Here is a 27,544-nt window from a genome sequence, read left to right as displayed (position 1 = left end):
ATTGAGAGAAGGAAGATGTGTAGAGAAACAAAGGTGTTTTGCTTTCACAATGAAAGACACAACTCTCAAGGTGAGTGTTTCTAATCTATAAAACTATTTATCTTTTAAGGTTAAAACTTGTGGGAAAGAGATGCATATATAGAGGAGAAAAAAAAGGCATAGTTGAAAGTTTTAAACATGAGCTATCTAGGAGCACTCGCGAGTAGGCACACTAGTGAGTCACTCATGGCTTATCCAACTCTTACTGACTTTCAAAATTCCTTACGTGCTTCTCACTTGAAAACTCATGGGTGCTGCTAGTCATGAACCACTCATGAATCAGTCCTGTGTTCCACAAATTTTGCAATTCTTTATCAATTCTAAACCCAACCCAATTACATTAAAATCCCACAAAATACAAGGAAAAAAATGCACGAAATTACAACAAATTTGACATTGAATAAAGCTAACAAAACAACTGTGGAAATTCACAACTTAACATCCCTTCCATTATGGTTTGTCACATTTTCGCTATATTTCAATTTAGTCTTTATCTGTTTCACCAGGTTTCAATTTGGTCCATAACCTTTCAATTGCAGAAATTAATTTTTATTTTTTTATTTTAGCCGTTTGCAATGTGATCAATTCTCATTCAAGAGATAATGATAAAGACTAAATTGACACGATATTAAAAAGTTATGGACTAAATTGACACAATTGAAAGGTTGTGGACCAAATTAAACTATGGTGTAAAGTATTGAGACCAAACTCGTAATTTATCCTAACATAAATGGTCAAAATGAAAATTTTAAAATATGAAAGGATAAGAAATGAAAACAACTTCAGTCTAATTTTTTATTTTTATAGATAAATAGTGGGGGAAGGTGAAACGGCATTTGAATCACAAACAAGATATCAGATAATTGGATAACATTCATTCCTATTGAATTCTTCAATTCCCCCTTATTTTTATTTAGACGCAAAATATGTCGTATTTAAAATAAATATCACACATTCATTCGACTAAAAATAGGAGAATATTAATCGGAGGATTTAAAATCGAAGAGATAATCATCGTATAAACCCTTAATCACTCCAGATCTATCTAGAGACCTAACAAGTCAACTAATAATCCAATAACCTCAAAATCTTGCCCCCTGATTAGCTCAATGTGTCATTTTCACAATTCTCTTCAACAAGTCCCATATTCACACACACACAAGGCACTACTTTGTCCTCATTACACCAAGAATAGCAGGAAATACGTGGAAGGAACAAAACATAACGACCTTGCCGCATTGACTTTTAAACACCAAAAAAAGCCCATACCTTTATTTCTCTTCACCACCATCATCATTTCCTTCTCCTATCTATCTGGTCTCTCTCTCTCTCTCTCTTTCCCTGGAATACATATTAATAAACCCATTTCAATTTTGGGTACACTCTAAACTTTTGCCTTATATATATAGAATAGAGCCTTGAGATCTTTCACCTGTTAATTCAACAAACCACAGGTACATACCCATTTGTGTATTTCAGTTATAACTGCTTTCTATATATCTGTTCCCTACTTTTCTGAAATTTTAATGTTAGTCCTAGAATCTATGTTTTTATTTTTTTAGTTATTATTATTATTATTATTTTCTGGGTATTCACACATGGCTTTACTGTCCATAATTAATGCTTGTGGCTACATTAATTAATTAATTAATTTTTTATAGTGTGTGAGATTTGGACTGATCTATTCTATGTTGTATTTATGAAGTTTGGTGTAGTTGATGAAATGATGAAGTGGGTTTTGATATTAAGGATAGATTTGTCAGTCAGTTTCTCTTATTAACAGATGCAAGTCTGTCAAATACCGATTTTAAGCAAATGGGTTCTCTGTTTCTCTGAAATGGTGTACTGTCATGGTGTGTGCTCCAAATCCTTTCAATTTTTTTTTTTGGTGGTGCTGTGAAATGAAATTCTTGTCAATAACCCTTTTGTAAAACGGTTTCAAACTGCACTTTTTCAGCTTACAACTGCACTCTTTTTAGGTACAACCTTTTCAAACAATCCCATTTTCAATAATCTGAAAAATAAGCTGTACCAAATGGGCTAGTCACTTGGTGCTAGTCATTCCTGTAAGTTTTCTCTCTGATTTGGAGAGAAAATATTTTGTGGGCTTTGGGAGAAAAATACTTCCCCACCTTTCTTCCTTTCAACGAGTTTTGTTCTCTACCAAACAAAGGAAAATGGTAATAACCCACCTTTTTTTCTTCATCTTGTACCTATTTCTCCAAATTTTTCACATGGACAAAGTTTGGTTCCAAACTAGTTTGGAGCTATCTTTTCCAACTCATTACATGGTGATTTATAAGATTATCCATGGTATTATGTAAACAAGTTACACGATTCTTTAAAAGGGTCATGTGACTAAAACTACATATGGATGGTTTGTTCAATTACCACATCATGGGTTGGAGCAAGATAGCTCCAAATCAGTTTGGAGCCAAACTTTTTCCTTCCCACGTTAACAAGGGGGACTGCACTCCACAAACAGGAGTTTTTGTGTTTATCAAAGCAATATCCCCATCTAAAATTAAATCCTCAACTCTCTTAGGCATCACTTGATGAATCCTAATCACAAAAAGTACAAAAGACTAGAGTTCACGAACAAGTGATCTATAGTTTCCCATTACATTTGAACATATTACACCATTCTACCAATGTTATACCTCTCTTAACAAGATTGTTACCTTTTCAAATTCTCTCATAACTCTTGAGTACTTTTAAATACCCTTGTTGTCCATTATTCCCAAGCTTCCTGTCTCCCATAGCCCCATAGCCATTTACCAAATTGAGCTTGATTGAAGGTACCCATTTTTCTCATCTCCAACTCCCCATTCTTACCTGGAGAACACGATGTATTCCATTCCATTCCACAAGATGGAAATAAAACTCATCCCAGGTCCACCCACACAAAATTCTGCAGCAATCTCTTCAATTGATTATCCACACAGGTTGGAATGGTAAATAATAATAGACAGTAAGCTGCTAAAATTGGATAACAGACTCTTTATAAGAGTCAACCTTCCGCTCTTGGATATTTTAAACTTGTACCATCCTGATAACTTTGCATATTTTCTTTAGGGTAGGATTCCAAATTCTTCTCACTTTGAATGATGATCCCAATGGCATGCATGATAATTCATTGGCAAACATCCAACCTTACAATGCAAGATATCTGCCAAGTCATCTGTATCATCTTCTTCTCAACATGAACAGTCTCACTCGTCTCTTTGTCAGGCTTGATACCTTTTCAAAGTATAGCAAAACATATCTGATATAAAGGAGATGTTCAACATTTGCAACAGAAAAAAAGTATGGTATTATCAGAAAAAGTAGGTGAAAAATCATCAAGCTATCACTAGATCCATCCTCAATCTGAAAGCCTAATATGAAACCCTCTTCCATAGTTTTCATTAGCATTCTACTCAATATTTTCATAGCAAGAAAAGCCAAAGGTGAATGTGGGTTTCCTTGTCTCTACCACCTGGAACCCCCCCCCCCCCCCCCCCCCCCCCCCCCCCCCTCCCCTTCTTTTTTTTTTTTTGTACAGGTATGACACAGAATTCTTCAAGACTCCTGATGGAGAGCCAATAGCCAAATCAAACCCATTCTACCCATGCACTGTAGTTATACAGGAATGAATCCAATGCTTCCACCTTTCACCATACCCATTCTACCAGCAAGTAGATTTGTGTTGTACTTTTATTTACTCTCCATATAATAGTTGGCCTTTTTGTCTTTTTATTAATATTTATTTCTGAAAAAGAAAAAAGAAAAAAAGAAAAAAAAAAATCTGCTCTGTGTGACACATTTTACCCACAGCCCTAATTGGCTTATTGGGATAGTCTAATATGCCATGCTTAATTGTGCTTGTATCCATCTGTTGTTGTACTCTTTGAAGTTTCCCTTCAACATAGACTACTCCTGAATTCACTTTGCTATATTTATTTGGTTTGAATTTTCTGTTTCTGTTGGCTGTCTGTCAGATTGTTTAACAATTGCTGGAAAATACAAAAGTTTTGTGCACAGCAAAAGCTTTTCTGTCAGCTTTGTCTGTGCAATTTTCTGTTCTATCTAACTCTTGTTTGGGGTGGGGGGAGCCAATGAGCTCTAGCTCAAACTATTCCTCCTTTCCCCATAAGAAAGGGTTAAGGGTAAATTTTTGGGTTCAAAACCCATTTTGTGTGTGTGTAAACTTACCCAAAAAAAATAAGAAGCCTCAAATTTGCATTAGCTGTTGATGTTGAGATGAGGTGTATACAATATTCCCACAATAATTGGTTTATTGCTATGGGCATGTTCTTTTGATGTGTTTTAATTGAGAATATTGTGGCCATAAATTAGCTCTTAACCATTTGATGGTTGTTTCCTATTAGATTGTGGGATTTACTGATACCAAGTTAATATTCGTTACGAACCATGTGGATGTTGGTTGTCTGATAGTTTAGCAATCATCATGCACCTGCAGTATCATCAATATGAAGTGCTCTTACTATTAGGTGCAAATCTTGTTCAGCTAATGAAAAAGCAATTGTGATAGGTTGTCTTATTTATTGATATGGACTGTTAACACTAATATTTGTTAATTTTTTTCTTCTTTTTTCTAGCAATATTTGGTTTTATGTTATATATTTTGTAATTGTGTTTTTCCTAATGAAAACAGAAGTTTGATTATTTTGTTCTTCTTCATATCTGATAATGTAGTTGTCATTGTTATTTATAGATTCTTGCAACATCTGGGAGTGGGGATTGGATAGTACAGAAAATTTAATTTTGCTTGGATGAAGAAATGTGGAAGAGGAGATAAAGTAAGGTAAAATGCAGGATTCTGTTGGTGATGATGGAAAATTCCAGCTATGATGCAATGAGAGGTTGTCTGGAAGAGGATCTTATACAATCCAATGTCTTCAAGTAAGAGTGCTTCGCATGGGCTTGATGATAATGGGGTTCAGAAACAAAGCACTGATTTTGTAGACAGGTACTACTTGAATTAAGTTTGTTAAAGAAGAAATGTGTTGTGCAAGTATTTATACATGTGTGGAGACAATTTTACCTATAAATTGTGCAAAGTCTTGGTGACAATGGAGTGGGATGAGGTTGGGGTAGGTCTCTGGTTTGATTCAATGATTCTGAATTCAACCTTATTGATTTGATTGGGTTGGTTGGGACCCAGCATACTAGATACAACTTTTCTTTATGGGAGGGTTTTTTTTTTTTTTTTTTTTTCTTTTTGTGGGGGGGGGGGGTGGGGTGTGCCTTCTCTGAGCTGTATGTATGGTCAATATGCTTTGATTAAAGGTGCTAATTGCTCCTTTTCTTTCTCTTTTGATTGGCAGAATTTAGAAATACCGCCACAGAAAATATCAAAAGATTGGAAGTTTCTTGAAAAAGCTTCTACTCTGACAAATAAATGACTGATAATAAATAAAACTCTAACCAAACTCATCTGAAATGGGACTTTACAGAAAGCCTTTTTTTTTTTTTTTTATTTTAATATCATTATTATTATTATTATTTTTTTAAATTTTATAATTCAATAGATTCAATGGGAGAGAGGGGAATTGAATCTTAGGTGTCTCCACTAAAGAGAACACAAGGGGCTGCCAGTTGAGCTACAAGGCTCTTGGCAGGACTTTATAGAAGTCCATTATTAGCTACTAACTATGAAACTAGACGACCAAAATCTGTAAGATTACCAAATTACTATTGACGTTGATATTTGAATAAAGCCAATGATAAGCTTGTTGCATACTTTTGCAAAGGGAATTAGAATCATAGACTCAGTAATATAAACAAGTTTGTGAAGAATCCTAACTGGGATGCATGGAAAATTTAGCGTGTATATTTTTTATTTATTTTTGTAGTCTCTAAGCTCACTCTTCCTTGAGCTTCTTGTAGTCTGCATTATAGAGCTTTCTATCTTTACCACTTTAGGTAGGAAGCAAGTCAATATTGAAAAGTTTGTGTTTGTGTATCTTTTTTCTCGTATTTTGTAGGACTAATATTGAGAAACAACTTGATTCCAGGAATTTGAAAGGAGATGTCAATTTTAGTCATCTTCAAGACCGAGAGGCTATGGTATTGTCAACTAACATTGCCATGCAGAATATTTGAATTTGAACTTACAATAATGCTTGATATGCTTCCTTTACACTAACTAAGTTCACAAGTAGGAACTTTATTCACGAGCCAGAGCGCAGGAAGAGGAGATCCAATTTCTTCGTGAACAAATTGCTCTTGCGTGTTTGAAGGTATAGCATTTCCTCAAAGGCTTTTAGTTGCATGCTTATGTTAATTTGTTAGTCACTGTAATTCTACATTTTTGACATGAGAGGAAATAACATGTCTTTTGGATCAGGAAATGCGGCTATTGAATGAGAAGTATGCATTAGAGATGAAATTCTCCGACTTGCGAATGGTTGTTTATTTTTTTGAGAGTATCTATATATTCTCTCTCTCTCTCTCCTTTGGTTGTACTTGGTGGTGTTGGAAATTGGACTGATGAATTTAATCTTATTTTTTAGGCTATTGATGAGAAGCAAAATGAAGCCATTACCTCTGCCTTAAACGAGTTGGTTAGGAGAAAAAGTGCCCTTGAAGGAAATTTGAAATTGGCTCATGATTTGAAGGTAAATTTATATATTCTCAGTCAACTCATGCCTCTCTGTACCCTTGCAATAATGTTGATAGTTTGTTATATCTGTTGCATATAGGAAAAGTCCTTTTAGGGCATGTTAATTTACCTAACACATATTCTTAATATTTATACTAATAGCATTTGTACATTATTACACATTTACTCCTTATTATGTAAACGATGCTCATAAAAACCCCACCTGAAGCTGGGAATAAATGGTATATCATATAATCCTAGATTGTTACATAGTAAATCTAATCTAGTCTTCATAAGGGTTTAGTAAACATATTTGCGATTAGAGTTCTTGTAAATGTATTTGGGGTACCGATAACTTTACTTTCTATCTTTTCTCAAACAAGATGGCAATCCACTTCTATATGCTTAGTCTGCTCATGAAAGATAGGATTTGAAACAATATGGATTACTTTCTGGTTGCCACATTACATGGTCAAAGGTAACTTAGCGTTAAGATTTAACTCCTCAAAGTAGGTGCTTAATCCACATAAGCTCATATGGCGTATGAGGTATGAGCTATGGCTATACTCAACTTCTACACTAGACCGGGACATATCACTTTCACTTTGCTTCTTACTCTTCCAGTAATCAAGTTCCCTCATAGAAAGGTGCAATCTCCAGTAGTTGATCTTCTATCTAAGGGTGATTCTGCACAATCTGAGTTTGTAAACACTTTTACCTGTAAATGCTTATTAGCCTTTTACAAAAGTTGCCGACAGATCAAAAGACCGCAAAGTTGCCGGAGATAAGCTCTATTCAGCTTGGAGCATTGATTGCCCATAACAAATAGGCTATCTCTATCTCTCAATTGCCTATCCTGTGCTCAAAAAGGTCCCCCAGTTCCTCGGCAGCTCTTCAAGGTGCATTTAGTTGTCTTAGATGAGACTCGGGCTATTCCTCACTCCAAGACCAGGATGTCTGGATGTGCTTTTGGAAACTTCAAAATCTGAAGGACCGTGTGAGCTATTATTATCCTGATCAGATTAGACATTTTTTTTTTGTCCAGTGAGGCCACCTTTTTTGAAAGGTTTTGCAATTTGTCCTTCAAGTAAAAGTTAATATGTTAATCTTTGTATAACGTGTAAAGTTGAGCCCTCGCTAGCTACATGATATAGTCAAACAGAAAATGGGAATATTTGGAAAACATGTATTTTCTGTCACACGTCATTGTATATATTAATGTACTCTTGATTATGATGTCAGAGATTATCTTTCATTAATAAGTTTACTTGAGGTCAGTGCCCGAATATTTAGAAGACAATCTAGAAAACCTGGTTGATTGCTCTGATAGTGATATATGAATTTAAGTGCTTAATGGGTGATGCCTTGAATGCTTTGGATGAAACAAATCATTTTATATTTTCTTGCAATGCTCCTTATCTGTTGTCTTTTTTTTCCTTTCCCCGTCTTCTATTCACATCTTGTTTATAATTTTTTTTGGTTAGCTGTTTTTTAATGGTATACTTATTCTCTAGGCTGCAGAGGACGAGCGATATGTCTTCATGTCTTCCATGCTTGGGTTATTGGCTGAATATGGTATTTGGCCGCGCGTTCTAAATGCCTCTGTTATATCCGATAATTTAAAGGTATCAATAGTATGGAACACAAGTATATGTAATGATAAACTGTATGGAATTGTCTTGCATATCATTTAAGTGCTACTTATCCTTTTCACTGAGCACAACCCTATGCTATGGTTCATCAAGGAAGCAGATCTGGTGGTCCCAAACCTTAACATGCTTTGCCAAAAACCATCCAAAGTCCCATGCAGTGCTTCTATGCACTACATTAACCACTTTAGTCATTCTGATAAGAGACTTTATGGTATTATTGGGACAAACAAAACAAGAATTTTGGCCCTACAGGTGGTGGATTTTGAGAGTTGGATGATAAGTTACTTAGAATCATATTGTAGATGGAATTTAGTTAAGCTTTATAATGATGAACAATTTTTATTTTTTATTTATTTTAAATGTTCTCAAAGTCGATGTATGGTTGAAAACAGATTTAAATCCACATCGTTGATTTTTGAGTGGTGTTAGAGTTGAACATTTCTGTCTAACAAATGTAACAACCTTAGTATTGCAAATTCTTGAGCTAAAAGTGTAGATATGATTCTAGTGTGTATATATATATATATATATTTTTTTTTTGATAAGTAACATAAAGATTTTATTAAAAAAATAACACAGCCCAGTACATAGGAAATGTACTAAAGGGGCAGTATATTTAAGGATGCAATATTTAAATCTCAGTTACTATCTGTTCCATTTACTGGTATTTTTTCTTTCGTTTTCTTTCCCTGGTCCCTTGCTTGAAAGGTATTTTCTCTTTATATTTTTCTTTTTGCTCCATTTAGGCCTCTGCTTTTAGGCCTATAGGAGCAGTTGGAGACTGTGCTATATGTTGCTAAATATCAGTCAATTAACCAATTTTCTTGCATCTCTGTAGCGGTTACATGATCAACTGCAATGGAAGATCAGAACTTCACATGTAAGCCTGCCACTTATGGTTTCGTGCTTTTTTTTTTTTAGTAAGTTGTAGCTCTTGATGTAGTAATTATGCAGTGACCTGTTTTTTTCCCTTTATATATAATTGTCATTCTCATTCCATCATTTTGCAGTTCTTTTTCTTTTTAATATTTAAGTTTTTGGGCAAATTTTGTTTTAAACCCCGTAGTTTAGAAGTACCCACACTTTCAGAAGTTTCAAATTAAAGCCTATACTCTTAAAGATTTCAATTAAAACCATATAACCATTTACAATGACATTGTTAATGGAAAATATGTAAACAAAACGATGCTGTGTGGTTATTTCTTCAATATGTATATCTTAGTTCCAAATTTTTGGGGTTGGTTATGGATCTTTAACAAATTAGTTAGGTTTGACAACATGTATTCTTTTCCTTCATTTTATTTTACCTTAAGTCATACTCTTTGTTACTTTCTTAATTGATGGCATTTTTTTGCTACCTTTACTAATGTTATTTTTGGTTTTACTTTTCCTTTTTTCCTTCCCCTTAACTTGAATCAACTCATTCTTTCTTACTGGTGTGTTGATTGCTCTCACCTGAACATAAGCAAATTGTTTTAAGCGATTCTCCCTCGTCTTTTCATCAATAGTGGTCACCCCTATTTTTAAGTGGGTTTCCTTATTTTGAATCCTATCTTTCCGTGTATTTCTCCTTATCCATTATAACATTCTCATTTTAGATATATGAATATGTTGCTTTTTAATAGCCCAAAATTTAGTACCATCCATAGAGTGTAGTTTGTCTTATAGCAGTCTTATAAAATTTTCCCTTTAACTTAATAGGTGTTCTACAATCACACAGTACCCATGCTGCTTATCTCTGCTTCATTGACCTTGCTCTTATCCTATGATTCACATCGTCTTCAATCTCTCTAGCTTTATGGATTATTGATCCAAGATTTCTCGTTCTTTAGTATCTCTTGATCATCAAGTCTTAATCCCCTCCATCTTTGTTTCTACTTTTACTAAACCTACATTTCATGTACATGTGTATATTATATATGGTCTCTAATTCACTCTAGGCCACATGGTGTTGTTCTGTTTGAACTTTAAGCATTTTCCATTAACCGCATCACATGTAATGGGTTTATGGTTTGAATTGAAACGTCTTTGAAAGTGTAGGATCTAATTCTAAACTTCTCAAAGTGTAAGGTTTAATTTGAAATGAACCCTATTATGATGTTTAAATTATAATTTATCCCATGTATTCTTTTGTAGCAGCCTTTGTCTTTTTTCCCCTAGTATAATATACAGAAAACTGCTTCCATGTACTTATATCTGAGATGAACTCATCTTTAATAGTCACTCGACTTTTGTTTCGCATGAGTACTTTGGTGGTGTATGGGATGTAGATTATAGTTGACAATGCATAGCAGTTATGTTTATATTTCTTCTGGGAATCCTTTATATATGGCATATATTATCATCTCTTTAGTTACCTTCCTCTCAAAGGTATTTCTTGCTCATAAAATACTTGGTTGTAAGTCATAAAACTAGATCTTGTAAGACTTATATGTCATAATGTGAGGAAAACACTAGTCACATCTACGCTATTCTTGAAAAGGACTAGTCAAGTTACAAGTAGGGCTCCTTGCAATTGTTTATATAGCCAAAATCTACCTATTACATGCTTGGTATGAAACTCAGCACACATCTATTATAATAATTGAATGATATACCACCTAGTGATTGGCATATATCATATTTTATTATTTTTTTATGTTACTAATTAATTGATTAAATGTTTTGGAGTGCAAAACAAGAGAGGACCTCTGGGTCGAGTCAAACTCTTGCCAACCAGTCAAAGGTCTAAAAATAATTAGCCATTAACATATGGGTAATTTTGACCCAAAGCTAGGTCTATTGGATATGTATTAGGTCAATCTAGGTTATATTAGCGATTATTCAGTTGAAATTTGACTAGTCCTTTAGAAGCGTAGTGCAAGTGTGATTAGGACTTTTTCTTGGGCCGTTACAAAATTGTAATACCCTGAATTTTTTGGATTTGGATTCTGAAGGTGCTGTGCTAGCATGTGCTCAGTCTCACATGGAGTTTATACAAGGTTGATCTGGCTATGTAAGTGATTACGAGGATTCCTAATTGTAACTTGACTTCTCTTTTTGGGGTATAACCTAGATGTGATTAGCACTTTTCTTGGATGACTTGTGTGGCACTGTTTAATGTTATAACTCCAATTACTTTGCTTCTTACCTACAACAATATCTTAAAGAAAATGTGTCTTTTGTAAAGTTCCTATGTACATGGGTTCTGCCTCTTTTGGTGCTTTTAAATTAATTTTACTCCATACAAAAAGAATTATCTACTCAATCCGTGATGGAAGAAACTTGATATAAATGATGAAATTCAGAGTCCGACTAAAATGAAGCTTCCCCATAGTTTTTTGATGTGTCTTATCTATATATATATGTTTCTGCACAGAGGCATATGTGTATATGTGTGTATATTGATAGATAGACACAAACGGCATACATATATATGTATACATTGGCATGCAGCGATATGTTCTCTGTATAGCACGTCGTTCCCTTGGAACTTGGTTTGATGATCAAAGGTCCCGCCTTGGGTGGCCTTCTTTTCTTGGGCTGCTTCTCTAGGGAAGATTTTATCCACTGAAAATCTCTAGAAGAGAGGTATTATTATATTGGATTGGTGCTGCATGTGTAAAAGGTGTGAGTCTGTGGACCACCTTCTTCCTCATTGCCCATTAGCTTAAGAGTTGTGGACAATGGTGTTTTTTCTATTTGGGCTCCAATGGGTTATGCCAAAGAGGGTCATTGATTTATTCGCAGCTTGGCAAGGACCCTTTGGAAGGCATAGAAATATAGCCTTTTGGAAGGTTGTGCCATATTGTATTGTGGGGTGTGTCTATGGTGTGACGGAATGATAGAAGTTTTGAGGGATGTGAACAGTCTATCCTAGATGTTAAAGCCTTCTTCTTTTGTACCTTGTTGGACTGGAGTGTTGCTTTTCACCCTTCTCCTTGTTTTTCTCTTTTAGATATGATCAAGCATTGTAGTTTGAAAGTTTGATTGTACTTTACCCTGAGTTCACCCCGGTGGATTTAGTTTTTTTTTTTTTTTTTTTTAATTTTTTTTAATTTTTTTTTGTTGCTCATCAAAAAAAAAAAAAAAGGGTTACACAAATATATGTGCATTTTCATAATTTCTTTGCATGCCTTCTGAATTAGTACGTCAAGACTATTTCTGCCTTCAGCTTTTTGAGTTTTCTTTACCCCTAAATTTTTAACATGGAGATGCTTTCTTCTTGTTCATGAGTTCGTACTTTAACTGGATTATAATATAACTTTTTTCTCATTGGTTGTACTTGAGATATAATTAAAGCATGTGCGTACTCTCGTCACAGGATAGAATGAGAGAATTAATATCTGTAGTGGACAATCTTGGTGGAAATAGCTCTCATGATAATGACAGCCCAGATTTTGACAATTTGAGAGATCAACTTCATCATACACCCATGGTACTATGGGCATGTAATCTACTTGTGTACCTCTCATTATATTTTATTATTCATTTTATTAACTTGTGCTTATGATACCTATCCAAAAAAAAAAAAAAAACTCGTGCTTATAATCTTATCATCGGTGTCTTTTTTGTTAATATTCTTCCTTTAATTTTTGGGGCTCCGAATGCAGGGTCCACAACCAACTGGGGATATGCCGAGATATATGCAGCATAATGATCTTGCAAATATATCATCCAATATTGATAGGTTGGCTGTTGGCATGATTTAATCTGTTTGGTTCTAGTTGTAAAAAATGATCTTGCAAATATATCATCCAATATTGATAGGTTGGCTGTTGGCATGATTTAATCTGTTTGGTTCTAGTTGTAAAAAATGTCTTGATCCTCTTTTCCCATGACTTCTATGCAGTTCTGTTTGGAAATTTATTTGTAGTCTCCTTCTGAATAGTTATGCTGCATTATTTCTTTCCTTTATGTCTTGTAATTAGAAAAGATTGTTTCTGAACATTATGAACTTGTTCTGTCTATGAGAATAAATCCTTAGTTAGTGGAATTTTCGGCGCTGGTTTGCTCTATTCTTTTATTGACTACCATCTTTGTAAAAGGTAAAACTGAATGTTTTATAGTGTTTATGTTATTATGTATCACCTTGGTCCATTTGTCATTGCATAACATGACTAACATCACAAATATTGCCAAACCCATAAAATGTGGAGTTGCAGGACCATTTCAAATGCCAATGGTTGCCTCTTTTCCTCTATATGTTTCTTGATTGATTCCCTGAAATTCAGCAGACTACCTGCAAAATTGTACCCTTAATATGAATTGTTATCTGAGTCAGAGTTACCTTAACTGAAGAATTTGTTGCTAAATCCATTTTGAATTCTGAAGGAATGGATGTATTATGAAATAAGTTATACTAATAATATCAATTATTGTAACTAAGAAATTACTTCTTTTTGACATAGTAAATAGTTACTCATTTAGACTCTGTGACATGTTTCTTCTTACTATAAATCATATTCTTGTAGGAAGATGGCTGACCCTCTAACCCGTGGCTCAATTTATAATGGCAATGTGAGGGGCAAAGTAGAAACAGAACCAGTGCTTGATCCTGCAGACAATGGCTCTGTTTCTGAAGGTAATTAGTGTTTTTGTCCAAGAAAGAATGAGATAACTGTTATTAGAATCTAATTTGAATTTTTCAATCTAGAGGGCCCTGGCATAGAGAACTTTCAGATTATTGGTGATGCAATACCAGGATGCAGGCTTCTTGGATGCGGATATCCTGTACGTGGGACTTCTCTGTGTATGTTTCAGGTAAAATTCCTCAAAAAATCCTTTTCAGTCACAATTTCTACTATTTTTTCAGCATTAATGTTCTATGGTTTATTTATGTCCACAATATTTGTTTGCAATCAGTGGGTTCGTCATCTTCAGGATGGCACCAGGCAGTACATCGAAGGTAAGCATATATACGAACCTTGAGTTTTGCAGTAGTGTTTTTGTAAATTAGATGCTTTTTTGTGTGGCATAGTTATTTTTTAGAAGCTTATTGTATATTTTATTGATTTATTTAGTGTTTTCTGATTCAGGAGCCACAAATCCAGAATATATTGTTACAGCTGATGATGTTGATAAACTGATTGCTGTTGAGTGCATACCAATGGATGACATAGGCCATCAGGTTTTCTACGTAATTTATACATTCATAGATTGTATGTACGTTTTATGTGTTGAATGGTTTATGTCCTGCTGAAAATCCTTGCATGGTGTTAAGACCTGATCGCTATCTCTCTCTCATAAGTAATAGGATTCTCCACTTCCCTATGAGTGCTATATAATGTAGCTAGTTTTAACTCATAAAATTTGCAAAATTTTGAGGATCCAAAGATTTGCCGAAAGTAGTCATTCTTATAGTGCTGCCTTCTTTGATTGCACATTTGCATGATGCTCCCTGGGAGAGAAAAACTAATGCGTATTTCTTTATTTTTGGCAGTGTCATTAGATCCCTTGTAAGTTATGTTCTGGTTTGTAACAAATGAAATTATATATTTAAAATTTGCGAAGTTAATGTCTTTCTTATAACTTGCTGTGGCTAAAAGCATCTGTCATTACTAATGAGAGCTTTTATATAAGTTGTGTGCAACAATTTTGTCTTCCTGATTATTTTTGCTAAATTATTTACTGTCACTAGGGGGAACTTGTGAAGCGTTTTGCTAATGATCAGAACAAAATAAAATGTGGTAAGTGTCCTGTACTGAATTGTCCTTTAACTAAGAGTTTTTGATAATTAATGTGACTCACCAATTTTCGCATATTCATGTGTAATAGGTCTCTTCACAATATTTCTCAAGCATTGGGCAAGTTTCTAATTAGGAATGAGATTATAGTGTTGTTACCACACACTGAAAGTTTGGAAATTGAAGTTTATTCTTTTCTTGTTAAGTTATTGACATGATTTAAATTTAGAAATCTCTTTCTTTGACCAAGAATAAAAATATTCTTCTAGTTTTACTTAATCCTTTTTGTAGTGTTAAGAGGCTAGGAAGCATGGGTGCGCCAATTTGGCCAGCACACCCGACTTGGATTTGCACGGACACGCCGTGCGGCCAGGGACGCGGCTGCATGTGCGTCTGTGGAGGGAATTTTTTTCCTTCCCTATTTTGTCTGATACAGTCCAATTCAGTCCGATTCCGTCCGAAACGGTCCAAAACAGGACCTGAATCAGTCTGATATGGGCCGAAATTCTTGTTTAAAAAAAAAAAAAAACTTAAAAATTAGATCAAAACACACTGTTTTGTCAGCAGACTTTAAAGGAAAAACCCTAAAATCATCTCAATTCTCTTTATTATCTATTATTACTCTTAAATTGGTATATGTTTACCATTATATGAAAAAAAAATGCTTAGCAATATGTAGAAAATATAAAAAAAAAAAATTTAATAATTAATTAATAAACATATCCTGCTGCACCCGTGTCCTATGTTTTCAAAAATTGCCATGTCATCGCACCGCACCTGAACCTGAATCCGCACCTGTGCTTCCTAGGTTAGAGGTCATTTTAATGGTCAAAATGTCATGGTTGTGCATCAAACATGTTCCTTGACCTTCCATGATGGAGACAGACTGCAGTAGTGTTCAAAATGTCAATTGTGTTTTGTATATCCTTACATTTTGGAAAGGCCTATAATTTTTGCCACTCAGTTGAAGCTTCTTATAATTTAATTCAATAACTGTTGTTTTGTACTTAAAAACAATGATTGTGATAACTGTGGTTTATTACCAATGTTTTAATGCATTTAATATAGAGAGAAGCTGAGAAAGTTGCATCAAGTAACTGGAAGGCTTAAGTTTTTCTAGCCTTTGTTGGACAAAAAGGGTGCTAGTCACTGAAACTCAACTCAAGTCAATATAGATCCAACTAATTGGGTTAGAATTAATGAAGAAGGATATGATATATAGGAGGTGTTATAGGGTACAGTTTTATAGAAGTTATTCCATATTAATTCTCAGCTATATAGCAGTGTGCATGAATGATTTTTAGATGTTCATATTTCTTCTTTATATGCATTACCCCCACCCCCTTCCCCCAGTGTTATATTATTTGCATTTCTCTGATGAGCTACTTTTTAGACCCTGAAATGCAAAAGGAGATTGATGAAAATATTGCTCGAGGACAAGCCATGTTTAGAGTTCTATTTCTGGTAGGTCTGCTTCTGATTTAATAGTTATGTGTCATTGAAGTTTTCCTTTTAGTTATGATACCTTTAGAGGATGTATGAGTTAGCATTGTGAAGTTTGAAAAAAGGGAAATAAATTTAGCTTAATGGCCTATTTTTGGTTTTGTTTTTTTTTTTTTTTTTTTTTCTTCTTCTGGTAATAATAAAAAGTTATTAATAAAGATAAGCTCTAAATAAATTGCTTCCAAAAGATTACAGCTGAATATCTAAATAATCCATAAACTAAACTCAACTAAAGAGTTACAAGAAACCCCTCAATCATCGTACAGCATTTAAGTAAAAAACACAAAAAAGCATCCATAAGTTGAATTATGGATTTCTCCATGTCTTCAAAAGTATGACAGTTCTGCTCCTTCCAAATTACCCAAGTAATACAATGGGCTGACAGGAAGTCAATACATCCTTTTCCAGCAAGATAAGACACGTATCACCCTATTTGGCATCACATGTAGCACCCAAAAGCAGAAAACTCAAAGGACCACAAATCATGAGCAATTGATGAAGCAAAAGATGATCCATAGATTCTTCATTGTCCTTACACATACATCTGCAGTTTACCAGAGCTATGTATCTCTCGATAAGATTGTTCTTGATAAGATTATTGATTGTCAAAAATCTTATTCAATGTAGCTGTCCACACAAAGAAAGCTACTATCTCGGGCACTCTACTGTTCTGAACACACTTCCAAGGGAAATTACTTCTATTAGCATCTCTCAAAATGCATAATACTCACGAACGCTGAACTTGGCCATTGCTATTGAGGCTCCACTTCATACAATCAGCTCCTTTAGAAAAAGGCAGATAAGAATATAATGAATCCAAGAGGGAATTCATCCAACTCAACTCCCAATCATGAAAATTGCAAGTATTTCTTAAATTCCAATAATGGAGCCCATCCTCACTTCTGGTGCATAGCTAGGACAGCACAGAAATATCTTGCTTTCAGCAATTGAAAACTAGTCCAAGCACATCTTGTTTAAGGAAAATCTAATCCTCTCACCATCTCTTTTTATTTTCAATGAATCTTTATTACTTATCAAAAAAAAAAAAAAAAAAAAAAATCTAATCCTCTCACCATCCCTTACTTTGTAGGAAAAAAGTAGATTACTTTGTACCCCTCTTATTCCTTTCCACTGGTTACATCCATGTGGGCTATGAACAACCGAAGTAGTCCAGCCACCCTCTGCTTCCCCATATTCAGCAGCAATAACACATTCTCAAATGTGATCGCACTCCTCTTTGAACATCCATAACCACTTAACCAACAAGGCTTGGTTAAAAGTGGTTATTTTCCTAAATTTTCATATTTAGTTGGGTAAAAGATCTTCTCTCTCTCATGTATGTGTGCACCCACACACAGATTGTTCGAGGAAAAATCATGGTTTCCATACAACCTATTTTTATTTATTTATTTATTTTTTTTTTTGGGGGGGGGTGGGGGGGGGGGGACCAGATATCCTACTAGCATATATATTGAGGGAACAATAATTTTTTCTAATGAATTATTTTCCAATGAACAAAGAATGGCTGAAGAGAGAGTTTCCAATAGATTTCGGTGCCAAACACCTCTTACGTTCTTTCTAGCAAGTTTTAATGCCTTTCTTTTCACTAGGCATGAAGTCCCTACTTATCCAAAATAAAAAAGGAAAAAAGAAAAAGAGGAAGAAGGCATGAGGTTCCAGCCCCTGCCAGGAAAGAGAATGCAAACAGAATAGAAGTGATATGAACCTCTTAACTTGCTGAATGTTGGTTGCTAACTTTGGTGCAATGTTATTGAAGTCTTAAAATTATTTTGCGACCTCCTTATAGCTTTAAATATAATGTGACACTTTCCAAGTCATATTTTACAGATGGATTCTTCTGAGAATTGGGAGCAAGCTACTTTGTTTTTGAAACGGTCAAGCTACCAAATTAAGATCAATAGCTCAGAAGCTGTGGGAATTCAAGAGAAATTTTCGAAGGATCTATCAGTATGTTCTTTACTTTGAGAAGCATGCCTGTATTTTATCTTAATTCTATTTCTTGTTTGGTAATGTTCATTTGTAATTTTCATCAACACAATTTTATTTCATGGTAGCAAAGAAATTGTTTGAGCATACACTGAGTATGGTAGAATATCTTTTTGAATTCATTTTATATTCAATTGTATCGTATGATTCTAATAGAAGAGTTTTAAAGTCAACGATTATTATAGGGTCTATTTTGATAAATCTTGTTTAGAGGTGTCTTGAAAGTTCAAAATTTCATATAGTAGATAACTGTCTTATCAAAATTCCTTTGTTTTCACTTGCAAGATCCTTAAAATAATAGTATTGTAATCTAGTTTCTCATAAAATCTTCAAGAATTTGCACTTTGTTTTTCAATTATTAAAAAATGTGATGAGGCTATGTAAATTCTTAAGTGACTTGGCCTATGCATGACATTTTTGAATGCTATGCTTTAATGAACTTGCATCTATTATTTCAAAATGTTCTGAAATTGTTTGAGAAGGTTTTTCTTTATTGATTAGAAGATATTGAAATTATTTCCTTTGTCATTGTTGTTGCAGATAAAAATTCCCAGTGGGCTTTCAACTCAATTTGTTTTGACATCTTCTGATGGAGCTTCTCATCCCTTAAACACATACAGTGTTCGGTAATTTGTTAATTTTAAGCATGAAATTTTTGTTGAATTCATATTAATGTCTATAACCTTTTCATCTTGGAGTGAATTATACTTATTATAGTGTATTTTTGAGGCTTACAATTCTTATGTCTATATTCATGTTATTAGTTCCAATGCAACCAAAGATCAAATTGTTAAAAAAGATTAGATATAGCTTTGATAACATGTGAAAATAGGACGAAGAAAATAAAATGATGTAGAGAGTCAAAGCGGAAGCAAGAGAAAGAGAGACAATTTATATGGTTTGGCCTGATGACATATATCTATGGAGGAAAGCCCTTGATGGCTATATCTTTACTATTAAGCATTAGGTGTTACAATGACCCGTTGATGAAGTTTTATAGTAGGCTAAATCCTAGACTAACTAGAGTTACAAGACTTGCCAGCCATAAAAGTAGAATTAGGATTTTTTTGCTTGCACACCAAGTAGGATTGGACTTGGGCTTGATAATGATTGGGCCTTGATATATATAACATTTCCTTACGAACTCTAGTTGGAAATTTGAAGACAACTTGAATTGGAGAAAAAGTAAGACCTTGAAGGAAATCCTGACCAAATTGGATCAGATGAGTTGGATGCGGACCAAATGAAGTGCAGATGACAGGCTAGAATAAAGGTCAGATGCGTGCGATGATTAAGGCTTGAATGATGAGCACAATGCATATTATACTTGTGGAGGCTATTGATCAGAGGTGTGGTACTTTGCTTGAAGATGATAAAGACGTTTGATCAGAAAGAAAGCCAAAAAAAGGACACTGATTAGAGGTGTGGTCTGAGTAGGGCAGCCTGAGGATGATGAAGATGCCTGAGTAAAAAGAACACTGATAGAGGAGGGGGCAACCGATCAATATGATCGGGCCACCAATCAGTTTGGTCCATGATAGTGAGCCAAGATATTGAAGACATTTGATCATAAGCAAAGTCAAAAAACCAAGCGCAAAAGAAAGATGCGTGTGCCCATTAAATGTAGTTGACATGTATGAGGTTGACATGAGAAAGATGCTTATGAATATGTCCATATGCTATCCATGACAGGGAATAAATTATGATGATCCTATAGAGTGGTTGACAACGATGGTGAAAGAGAGGGCCTTGATCTAGCACTTAATAGAGGCCACATAAGCTTAACACGGAACATGTAAAAGCCTGGATCATAGAAAGAATCTCACTATGCATAGCAATGGCACAACTTGGCCCCCACACCTGTGGCCCATATAGGAAGCCACCATTTATAGATTTCAGCTCCTTGACTTGGGTGATTGTGCACTACGATCTTTATGACTCTTGGTATCTCCATGCCTACTTTGTACTTTGTAAAGGAACTGTAAATATTCTGTAAAACTAAGAGGTGGGGGAACGATCCTATATTCTTTGATTGCCAGGTTCCATATGACAGAAAACAAAATCAGCAGCCAGGCCAATTGATGCAAGCACATATGTTGAGTGGAATATGCTTGTTCATGCTCTTTGTAAAAAATAAAATGTCTACGTTGACTCCAGAATCAAAACCATCATCATCATAATGAGAGTGCAGGAACATGGCAGTCCTTGAGGTGAAAGAGTCTTGGCCCATGAAGAGAAAACTTGGAATTTTTTTTGTGAAGAATAGTGGTGGCAGTGGTAGCCTTTGACTGAAGACTTGGATATTTTTAGGCAAGACTGAATTTGGCTATGGTGATTCTGTGAGAAATAAATTGAATGGTGATACCGTGTGAAATTATAAAGAAGAAAATAAAATAATGTCGAGAGAGTAAGCAGAAGAAAGAGAAAGAAATGAAAAGAGAGAATTTATGTGGTTTGGCTTGACAGCCAACGTCCATAGAGAAAAGCCCTTAATGGCTATATCTTTAATATTAAGCACTATGTGTTACAATGAACTAGTTGATGAGTATTTATAGTTGGTCAAATCCTAGACTAACTAGAGTTACAAGACTTGTAATATTGGTAGAATTAGGATTTCATTGCTTGCACATCAAGTTCCCTCCTCCCACCCCTCCATAAAACAATGTACTTCCCTCTGCCATTGACTGCTTGCCATATTAATGCCCCTCATCAGCCTCATGGTAAAGGTCCTTATGCCTTTAATATTGTACTGCCAAGTTTAGTTTGAAAATAAAAAGAAGAAAGAGAAATGTTCTTCAATGCACTAAAATCTATTTGTTTTGCCTTAACCGTAATGATGCCTATTGTGATGCCGTTTTATTTCTATTGTAGATTGCGTGACACTCTTGTGTTGACTACGAGAATGTTTCAAAGCAAGGTATTGTTTCTTGCTAAAAAATATTAAAATATTGAAGTTTTCCATACATTTATGTGGGTGGTATTCCTGATTGTTGACTACTTTTTTTATCCTTGTTAGAGAGAACCGTCGTATATACTTGTAAACTGTTATCACTTAACCAAATTTTCACTGGCAAATACTAAACTCTTAGTTCAGTGCTGTTGACTATAATGGTTATAGAAAAAGAATAGTTGTTAAGAGGACATGAAGATACGCTACTGAGTGTGCAATTTTCATAATTTTATCTATGATGCCTAGTTATTCAACGAGAACGGTTGTTGTTTTGAATACCTTTGGTTTTATAGCCTTCTGGCTGAAGCTGAATATTATTAAAACTATAGATGCAATTTTGTTTATCTTATATTGATTAGAAACTAGTCCTGCTTGCATCTCTATGTTTTGACTCAAAATACTTTGATATGGCTAAGAATTAGATTATCTGACCTTCATACTTGGAACTTTTACATTTTGAGCAGGCACTAGATGAAAAGAGGAAAGGAAGAGCCTAGACTCCTCTCCGTCCAAATAATGTTCATAGGCATTATTTATTGGTGATAGTAAAAGAGAATAAATCTGAATCACACTTTGTATCTTCATTTAGATTGAAAGAAGAATGCGCTCACATTTTTTTATTTTTTATTTTCATTGTATTTTAAATTATCATTGAAACTCATAGCTAAAGGCATAACAATTGTATCACATTTTAGCTCATAGCAGCATGTATAACAAACTTGTATGTGATTGATATGCCTTCTATTTTTTGCGCCCCTAGGACTGGATTCTTCTTTCATTACTTGATTGATTGTTTGAATGACAGATTTCTTTCCTCTTGGACTATGAGACTATCAATCACTTATTCAACTTGAAACTATGGTAAAGTTTAAAAGAGAGAGAAAAAGAAAAGGGTAAATTGTAAGTTACACCTCTTAAGATTAGGGGTGTTTGGATTTTATACCTTGAAGTTTTAGAATTTGGATTTTACCCAATGAAGTTTGGGGGTGTTTGAATTTTACACCTTAACGTTTTAGAATTTGAATTTTACTTTCCAAAGTTTGGAAGTATTTGGATTTTAGACCCCTTTATTAGGGAGTAAAATCCAAACACCCTTAAAATTTATGAGGTAAAATTTAAATTTTAAAACGCTAAGGGATAAAATTCAAACACTTTCAAACTTTAGGGAGTTAAAAATTCAAATTCTTAAATTTCAGATATAAAATTCAAACATCCTCAAACTTCAGGAGGTAAAATTCTAATTTTTAAACTTCAAGGTGTAAAATTCAAACACCCCTAAACTTTAGGGGTGTAATTTGTAATTTACTAATAAAAAGAAAAAGAAAAAGATGATAAGATAATGCTAGAGATTTTTTGTTGATTCCATGACTCTATGGTTCCCAAGCAATCAAGAAATATCTTTGCAATTGATTTTGGCTGAAATCTCCCAATATTTCACTTTTAAGGATAGTTTTTTTTGATCATGTGGATGCTGTTTCGCAAGCTGCCCACTTGAAATATTCTGAGTGAATGTGAATTTCTATACAACACTCAATCTTGGCTAATCAAATGGCATTAGTATCCTAATAAGGTTGCTAAATTGACTAAAAAGTCAATTTAGCAACCAATACCCTAAAAACAACTTAGGCGAAGAAGGCAAAGTTAATGTGGGGTGTTAAAAAAAATAGTATTTTAATGTGTTGATGGTTGTTGTTTATTGTGTTGGATATATTATTTTATTATGTTGTTTATATTATTTTATTGTGTTAAATGTTAAAATAAAACTTTTGATGTTGAGTGCATTATAAAGTGAGGTGTTAAAATAGATAAAATAGTGTTTTGAGTTGTTAAAAATTATATTTTTTAGCTTTCTTAATGTGAATGCCCTAACCAATGTATTTGTTCATAAAGTCATCATATCTGGGCATGATATTGGATTTTCATAATTAGGAGATTTTTTATTACTAATTTTTTTAAAACTTGAGAAAACACCCGCCAGAACCATGTATTGGGTAATCTAGGAAAACTCCTACTTAGGATTAAACCTATGATGTCTGGGTTTATAATTCATTCCAATCCTCAAACTACTACGAGGCTTCACGGGTAAATTAGGGGATGTTTCTGGAGCCTACTGCTGGTTAGTCTTGCACATGGACGTAACTAAAAGATCTGAAAAGTTTCCTTGTTTGGGCTTTTGTGTTTGTGTGTGTGAGATTCTGAAGCTGTCCATAAGTAATTTATTTCAATTGCATAATAGGTTGGAGACTTGGAGAAACATTTCCAAATGTATCTTGAAGTAGTCCACGCCTAACCTTTTCCAACACAAATTCCTTATCTAGTCTTTCTGGTTCATATTTGAAACATGGGTCTGAGGCATGAAGAAAATTGTTTCTCGCAGGAAGTCAGGTTCAAACCTTCATGAATTGGCTAACAGTCAAATGCTGGAAAAAGAAAAAAATTTTCTTATTTTTGAAAATTATCCTCAAAGAAAATTTAATATTAATTCTTTTTAAATGAAAAATAATAATTAATAACTAGTTATAAAAGTTTTAAATATTGGTCAACCTCTTCTTGGAACATGGTAACGGCTCATAAAAATATGGGTGTGTCAACCGTTAATATTTTGGATTAAGATTCTCTAAAACTCTTAAGGTAATTGTAAGGACAAAAAAATCTTACCGATCAAACCTACTTAGAACAGTGAGTTGCACAATTAAACCTTAGCCCAAATCAATAGAATTTGTAAGATAAGAAAATGAATAACAAGAGGGGATTTTGCTTGAGGATTAAGATAGAGAAGAAAAGGTTAATTTTATTGAATAAAAGGGGCATATATCCCTCCACAAGCTTGCTCGAGGAGGCTAAGTTTCACTCTCCTTTCTCTCTCTTCTTTCGTTTTGTGCTTATGTCATTTTGATACTTGTGTTTCTTTTTTTTTTTTTTTTTTCTCAGTGCACCATCTTTTCCTTATATACCTCTATCTCTATCATATCTCAATCGGATTCTCACCTAACCTCTCTACTCTCATGACACTTGTCGCTTTTAACACCTGAAGAAGATGGTGGAAGGAATCTGCTTAGCTGTGACTTACACTGTTCAAATCATTTCCTCATTAATGCAACTGATAAAACTATTGCCCACTTTTTAATGCGGATGCAACAGGCTATACCAGATTAGAAGCTTCCTTGATGTCTACAAATTCTCTCTCTTCAGATTCTAGCTCCCACTCGGAATGCCTTAGAGTTCCTTGACTCACTTTTACCTTTCCTCGGGCGGCTTTCCTCCTCGGGCCCATGGCTCGTGGCATTCCCACACCAATCTTGCAACTCTTCAACTTCATCCTTGGTTCTCGGGCACCCACAGTAACCATTGCAAAATTCTTAAAATTTTATCTATTCATTTTGAAATGAGTTGATTAAATTTTATCATATCATTATAATTTAATTATAAATACTAAAATAGGAATAGTCAAATTTTTTTTTTCCTGAGATCTCCCATGTACTACCACCTTCAATTGTCATGCAAATTAATGAGATAGGGTAAAAATCTAAACCAAATTAAAGGATCTTATAGTTTTAGTTTTTTTTTTTTTTTTTTTTGGGGGAAACGATCTTATATTTGTAGTTCAAACGAGGATATAGTAGCATAAATAGTGATCCACCTCATAAAGTACAATTTCTTTATTCAGTTGTTTTCTATTTCAGTTTTTTTTTTTTTTTTGGTTTCTTCTCTCTTCTTTTTAAAAGGTGTCTGCATTATATAGCATTGAATCACACATAGTGGATGAGATATGGGAATTTCAAACCGAAAAAGAAGGCTATCCCATTGTATAGACTTCTGACCTCCTCATAGCACTCGAAATTAAAAGGTAAACATGAAGAATCTTGAAAGTAGGACGGAGTAACATGTAGGATAGAGTGTCATGCTTTGATTGGAAAATGGAAATTGCTTTTATGCCATGTGCAACCATTGACATTCATTTCGAGCCTTTAATCTTTGCTAAGCTTTCTTACCCTATACTTAACTAACCTATAAATATTTTCCGTGTCAAAGAACTCACGTGGTTGTACGTGACTACTCCCTCAAACTTTTTATAAAGATAAGTAATTAATATTCGGTGGCCGCACATTCCTTGTTATGTATATTCACCGTACATATACTGTTATATAGACTGAAAAAACGTGCTTCTAAAACATGATTTCAAAAGAGAGTGAGGGGAAAACGTGAATAACTTGTGTATAATATGATTTTTTTATTACAAGATTTGAAGGTAAGACGTCCTCGTTCTTGTCAAATTTTCATTGGTAGGGCTGTTTTGACGCGTGGTAGCTTGTAGCTTTCACAGGGGAATGCAAAGAGTCTATTCTTACCAACACTTGACCAACCAATAGCCATTTAACTTGGACCATACTTTTGCAATTTTCCATAGTCACTTTGATTTAAATAAAAAGACATCTACTTTATCAACAAACAATCATCTCCCACAAAGAAAGCTAAAAAGCAAAGACCACTAATAAAACAAAGAAAAAAAAAAGGTTGTGGGGGCAGAGAGAGAGAGAGAGAGTGAGTGAGGAATGAAAGAAATACTAGAGGATAAGAAGATACATCAATTTCCCACCTCCTCTACTTTGCTTCCCTTCACATGTAAGCCCCTTTTTTTGCTTTTTATTTTTATTTTTTCTATAACAACTAGCCTACCTTCCTAACTTTGCACACTCTCTCTTTCTTTTGTGGCAAAGTGAAGACACATAGAAAGAAAGTAAACACACACTGTTGCAAGATCTACTAGTCATTGAGTTCTAATCTGGGGGTTGATGGGTTCTATGAACAACCCAAATCCTTGGTCACCCTATGCGACATATAGGGATTGTAACCAAGGAATTTGTAGCATATATTGCCCACAATGGTGCTCTATCATTGTGCCTCCTCCCCCTTCTTTTCGTTTTGGTCTTGGAGATGATAATGATCCTTCAGGCTTTCAATTCTCTCCTCTCATAGTAGCAGTCATTGGCATCTTAGCAAGTGCTTTTATCTTGGTATGTTACTACACAATCATCTCAAAATACTGTAGGAGAAGAGGTAGAAACAGTAACACAACCATGGAACTTAACCATGATCGTGATTTCATCAATCATGAATCATTGCAAGCTGCTTCTTCAGGATTGGATGAGACCCTTATCAAGTCAATCAAAGTTTGCAAGTACAAGAAAGGTGACGGGTCAGTTGAAGGCACTGATTGCCCTGTTTGTCTAAGTGAGTTCAAAGAAAATGAGAGTCTAAGGCTGTTACCAAAGTGCAACCATGCTTTTCATCTCCCATGCATTGATACTTGGTTGAAATCTCACTCAAGTTGTCCTCTTTGCCGCTCCAATATTAATATTATTGCTTCTACCAATTCTTTGCCACCTCAAGTACCAGCTCATCCAAGCCAAGAAACTCCACCAGCAACTAATGTTTCTGCTCTCCAATACCAACATGCCAATGATACTATTCTAGTAGTACAAGATTTAGAAGGTGGTGCTCGTGAAGAGGCTGTTGTTAGCCTTGTACTTAGTGATGATGTTATGCCTAAAACTTCAATTCCAGGTCTTGGACATGGAGACATTTCTCAAACAAGAGATAACACGATTGAAATTAGACAAGATGGACTTCAGCCATTGAGGAGGTCTTTTTCAATGAATTATTCTGTGTGTCAAGGCCATGTTTCAATTGCTGACATATTACGCGAAGGCGACAATGGTGAGGAATGTGCAATCGAGATTTTGGACATTGGATCCTCAAAGGGACTTGAAGAAAGTCATTGCAAGGCAGATAATAGAAAAGGAATGAAGAGGTCGATTTCCACAGGAAGATTTATGTTCACAAGGTATGGGAAAGGAAGTATTTCTGACATTCCAAATTGATTTTTTTTTTTCCTTCTTCTAGATGTATAATACCCACAATATCTTTGGTTCTGTAACATATTAGAGATACCCAAAAGAAGAGAGATCCTGGATATAATTTGATAGAAAGCATAAACTTGCACTTGTGAATCTGTAAACCTTTTCCTGCTTTAGACTGAAATGTTTTTTTTTTTTTTTTTTGAAATGCTTGCTTTGAAGATCTAGATTATTTAATCATGTGGTTGAATTCAATTGTAGAA

General features: G+C 34.4%; 2 protein-coding genes across 5 annotated transcripts; both read left to right on the top strand.

The window, feature by feature from the left end:
- The first annotated feature begins 1,228 nt into the window (after positions 1 to 1,228).
- Positions 1,229 to 22,204, top strand: LOC115987795. Of its 4 annotated transcripts, none has more exons than XM_031111401.1 (20): positions 1,229 to 1,493; positions 4,757 to 5,011; positions 6,030 to 6,111; positions 6,207 to 6,284; positions 6,392 to 6,451; positions 6,558 to 6,662; positions 8,161 to 8,271; positions 9,137 to 9,178; positions 12,602 to 12,724; positions 12,891 to 12,967; positions 13,752 to 13,861; positions 13,934 to 14,040; positions 14,143 to 14,185; positions 14,316 to 14,407; positions 14,918 to 14,966; positions 16,357 to 16,427; positions 18,315 to 18,434; positions 19,014 to 19,099; positions 21,345 to 21,390; positions 21,888 to 22,204. In XM_031111401.1, the coding sequence occupies exons 2-20, from the start codon at positions 4,935 to 4,937 to the stop codon at positions 21,918 to 21,920; spliced, it is 1,512 nt and encodes a 503-aa protein (XP_030967261.1). In that variant the 5' UTR covers positions 1,229 to 1,493; positions 4,757 to 4,934; the 3' UTR covers positions 21,921 to 22,204. The 4 variants fall into 4 exon arrangements, with proteins under 4 accessions (XP_030967261.1, XP_030967265.1, XP_030967264.1 ...); XM_031111404.1 differs by having other exon boundaries at positions 1,231 to 1,493; positions 6,060 to 6,111; XM_031111402.1 differs by having other exon boundaries at positions 1,231 to 1,493; positions 12,602 to 12,715.
- A 3,733-nt stretch (positions 22,205 to 25,937) lies between these two features.
- Positions 25,938 to 27,544, top strand: LOC115987796 (RING-H2 finger protein ATL52-like). Its single transcript, XM_031111406.1, has one exon. The coding sequence runs from the start codon at positions 26,217 to 26,219 to the stop codon at positions 27,303 to 27,305; it is 1,089 nt and encodes a 362-aa protein (XP_030967266.1). The 5' UTR covers positions 25,938 to 26,216; the 3' UTR covers positions 27,306 to 27,544.

This window comes from Quercus lobata, chromosome 4 (assembly GCF_001633185.2).
Source record: "Quercus lobata isolate SW786 chromosome 4, ValleyOak3.0 Primary Assembly, whole genome shotgun sequence".
NCBI classification, from domain to species: domain Eukaryota; kingdom Viridiplantae; phylum Streptophyta; class Magnoliopsida; order Fagales; family Fagaceae; genus Quercus; species Quercus lobata.
The sequence above is the reverse complement of the archived record's forward strand: the minus strand, read 5'-3'. Positions and strand labels throughout refer to the sequence as shown.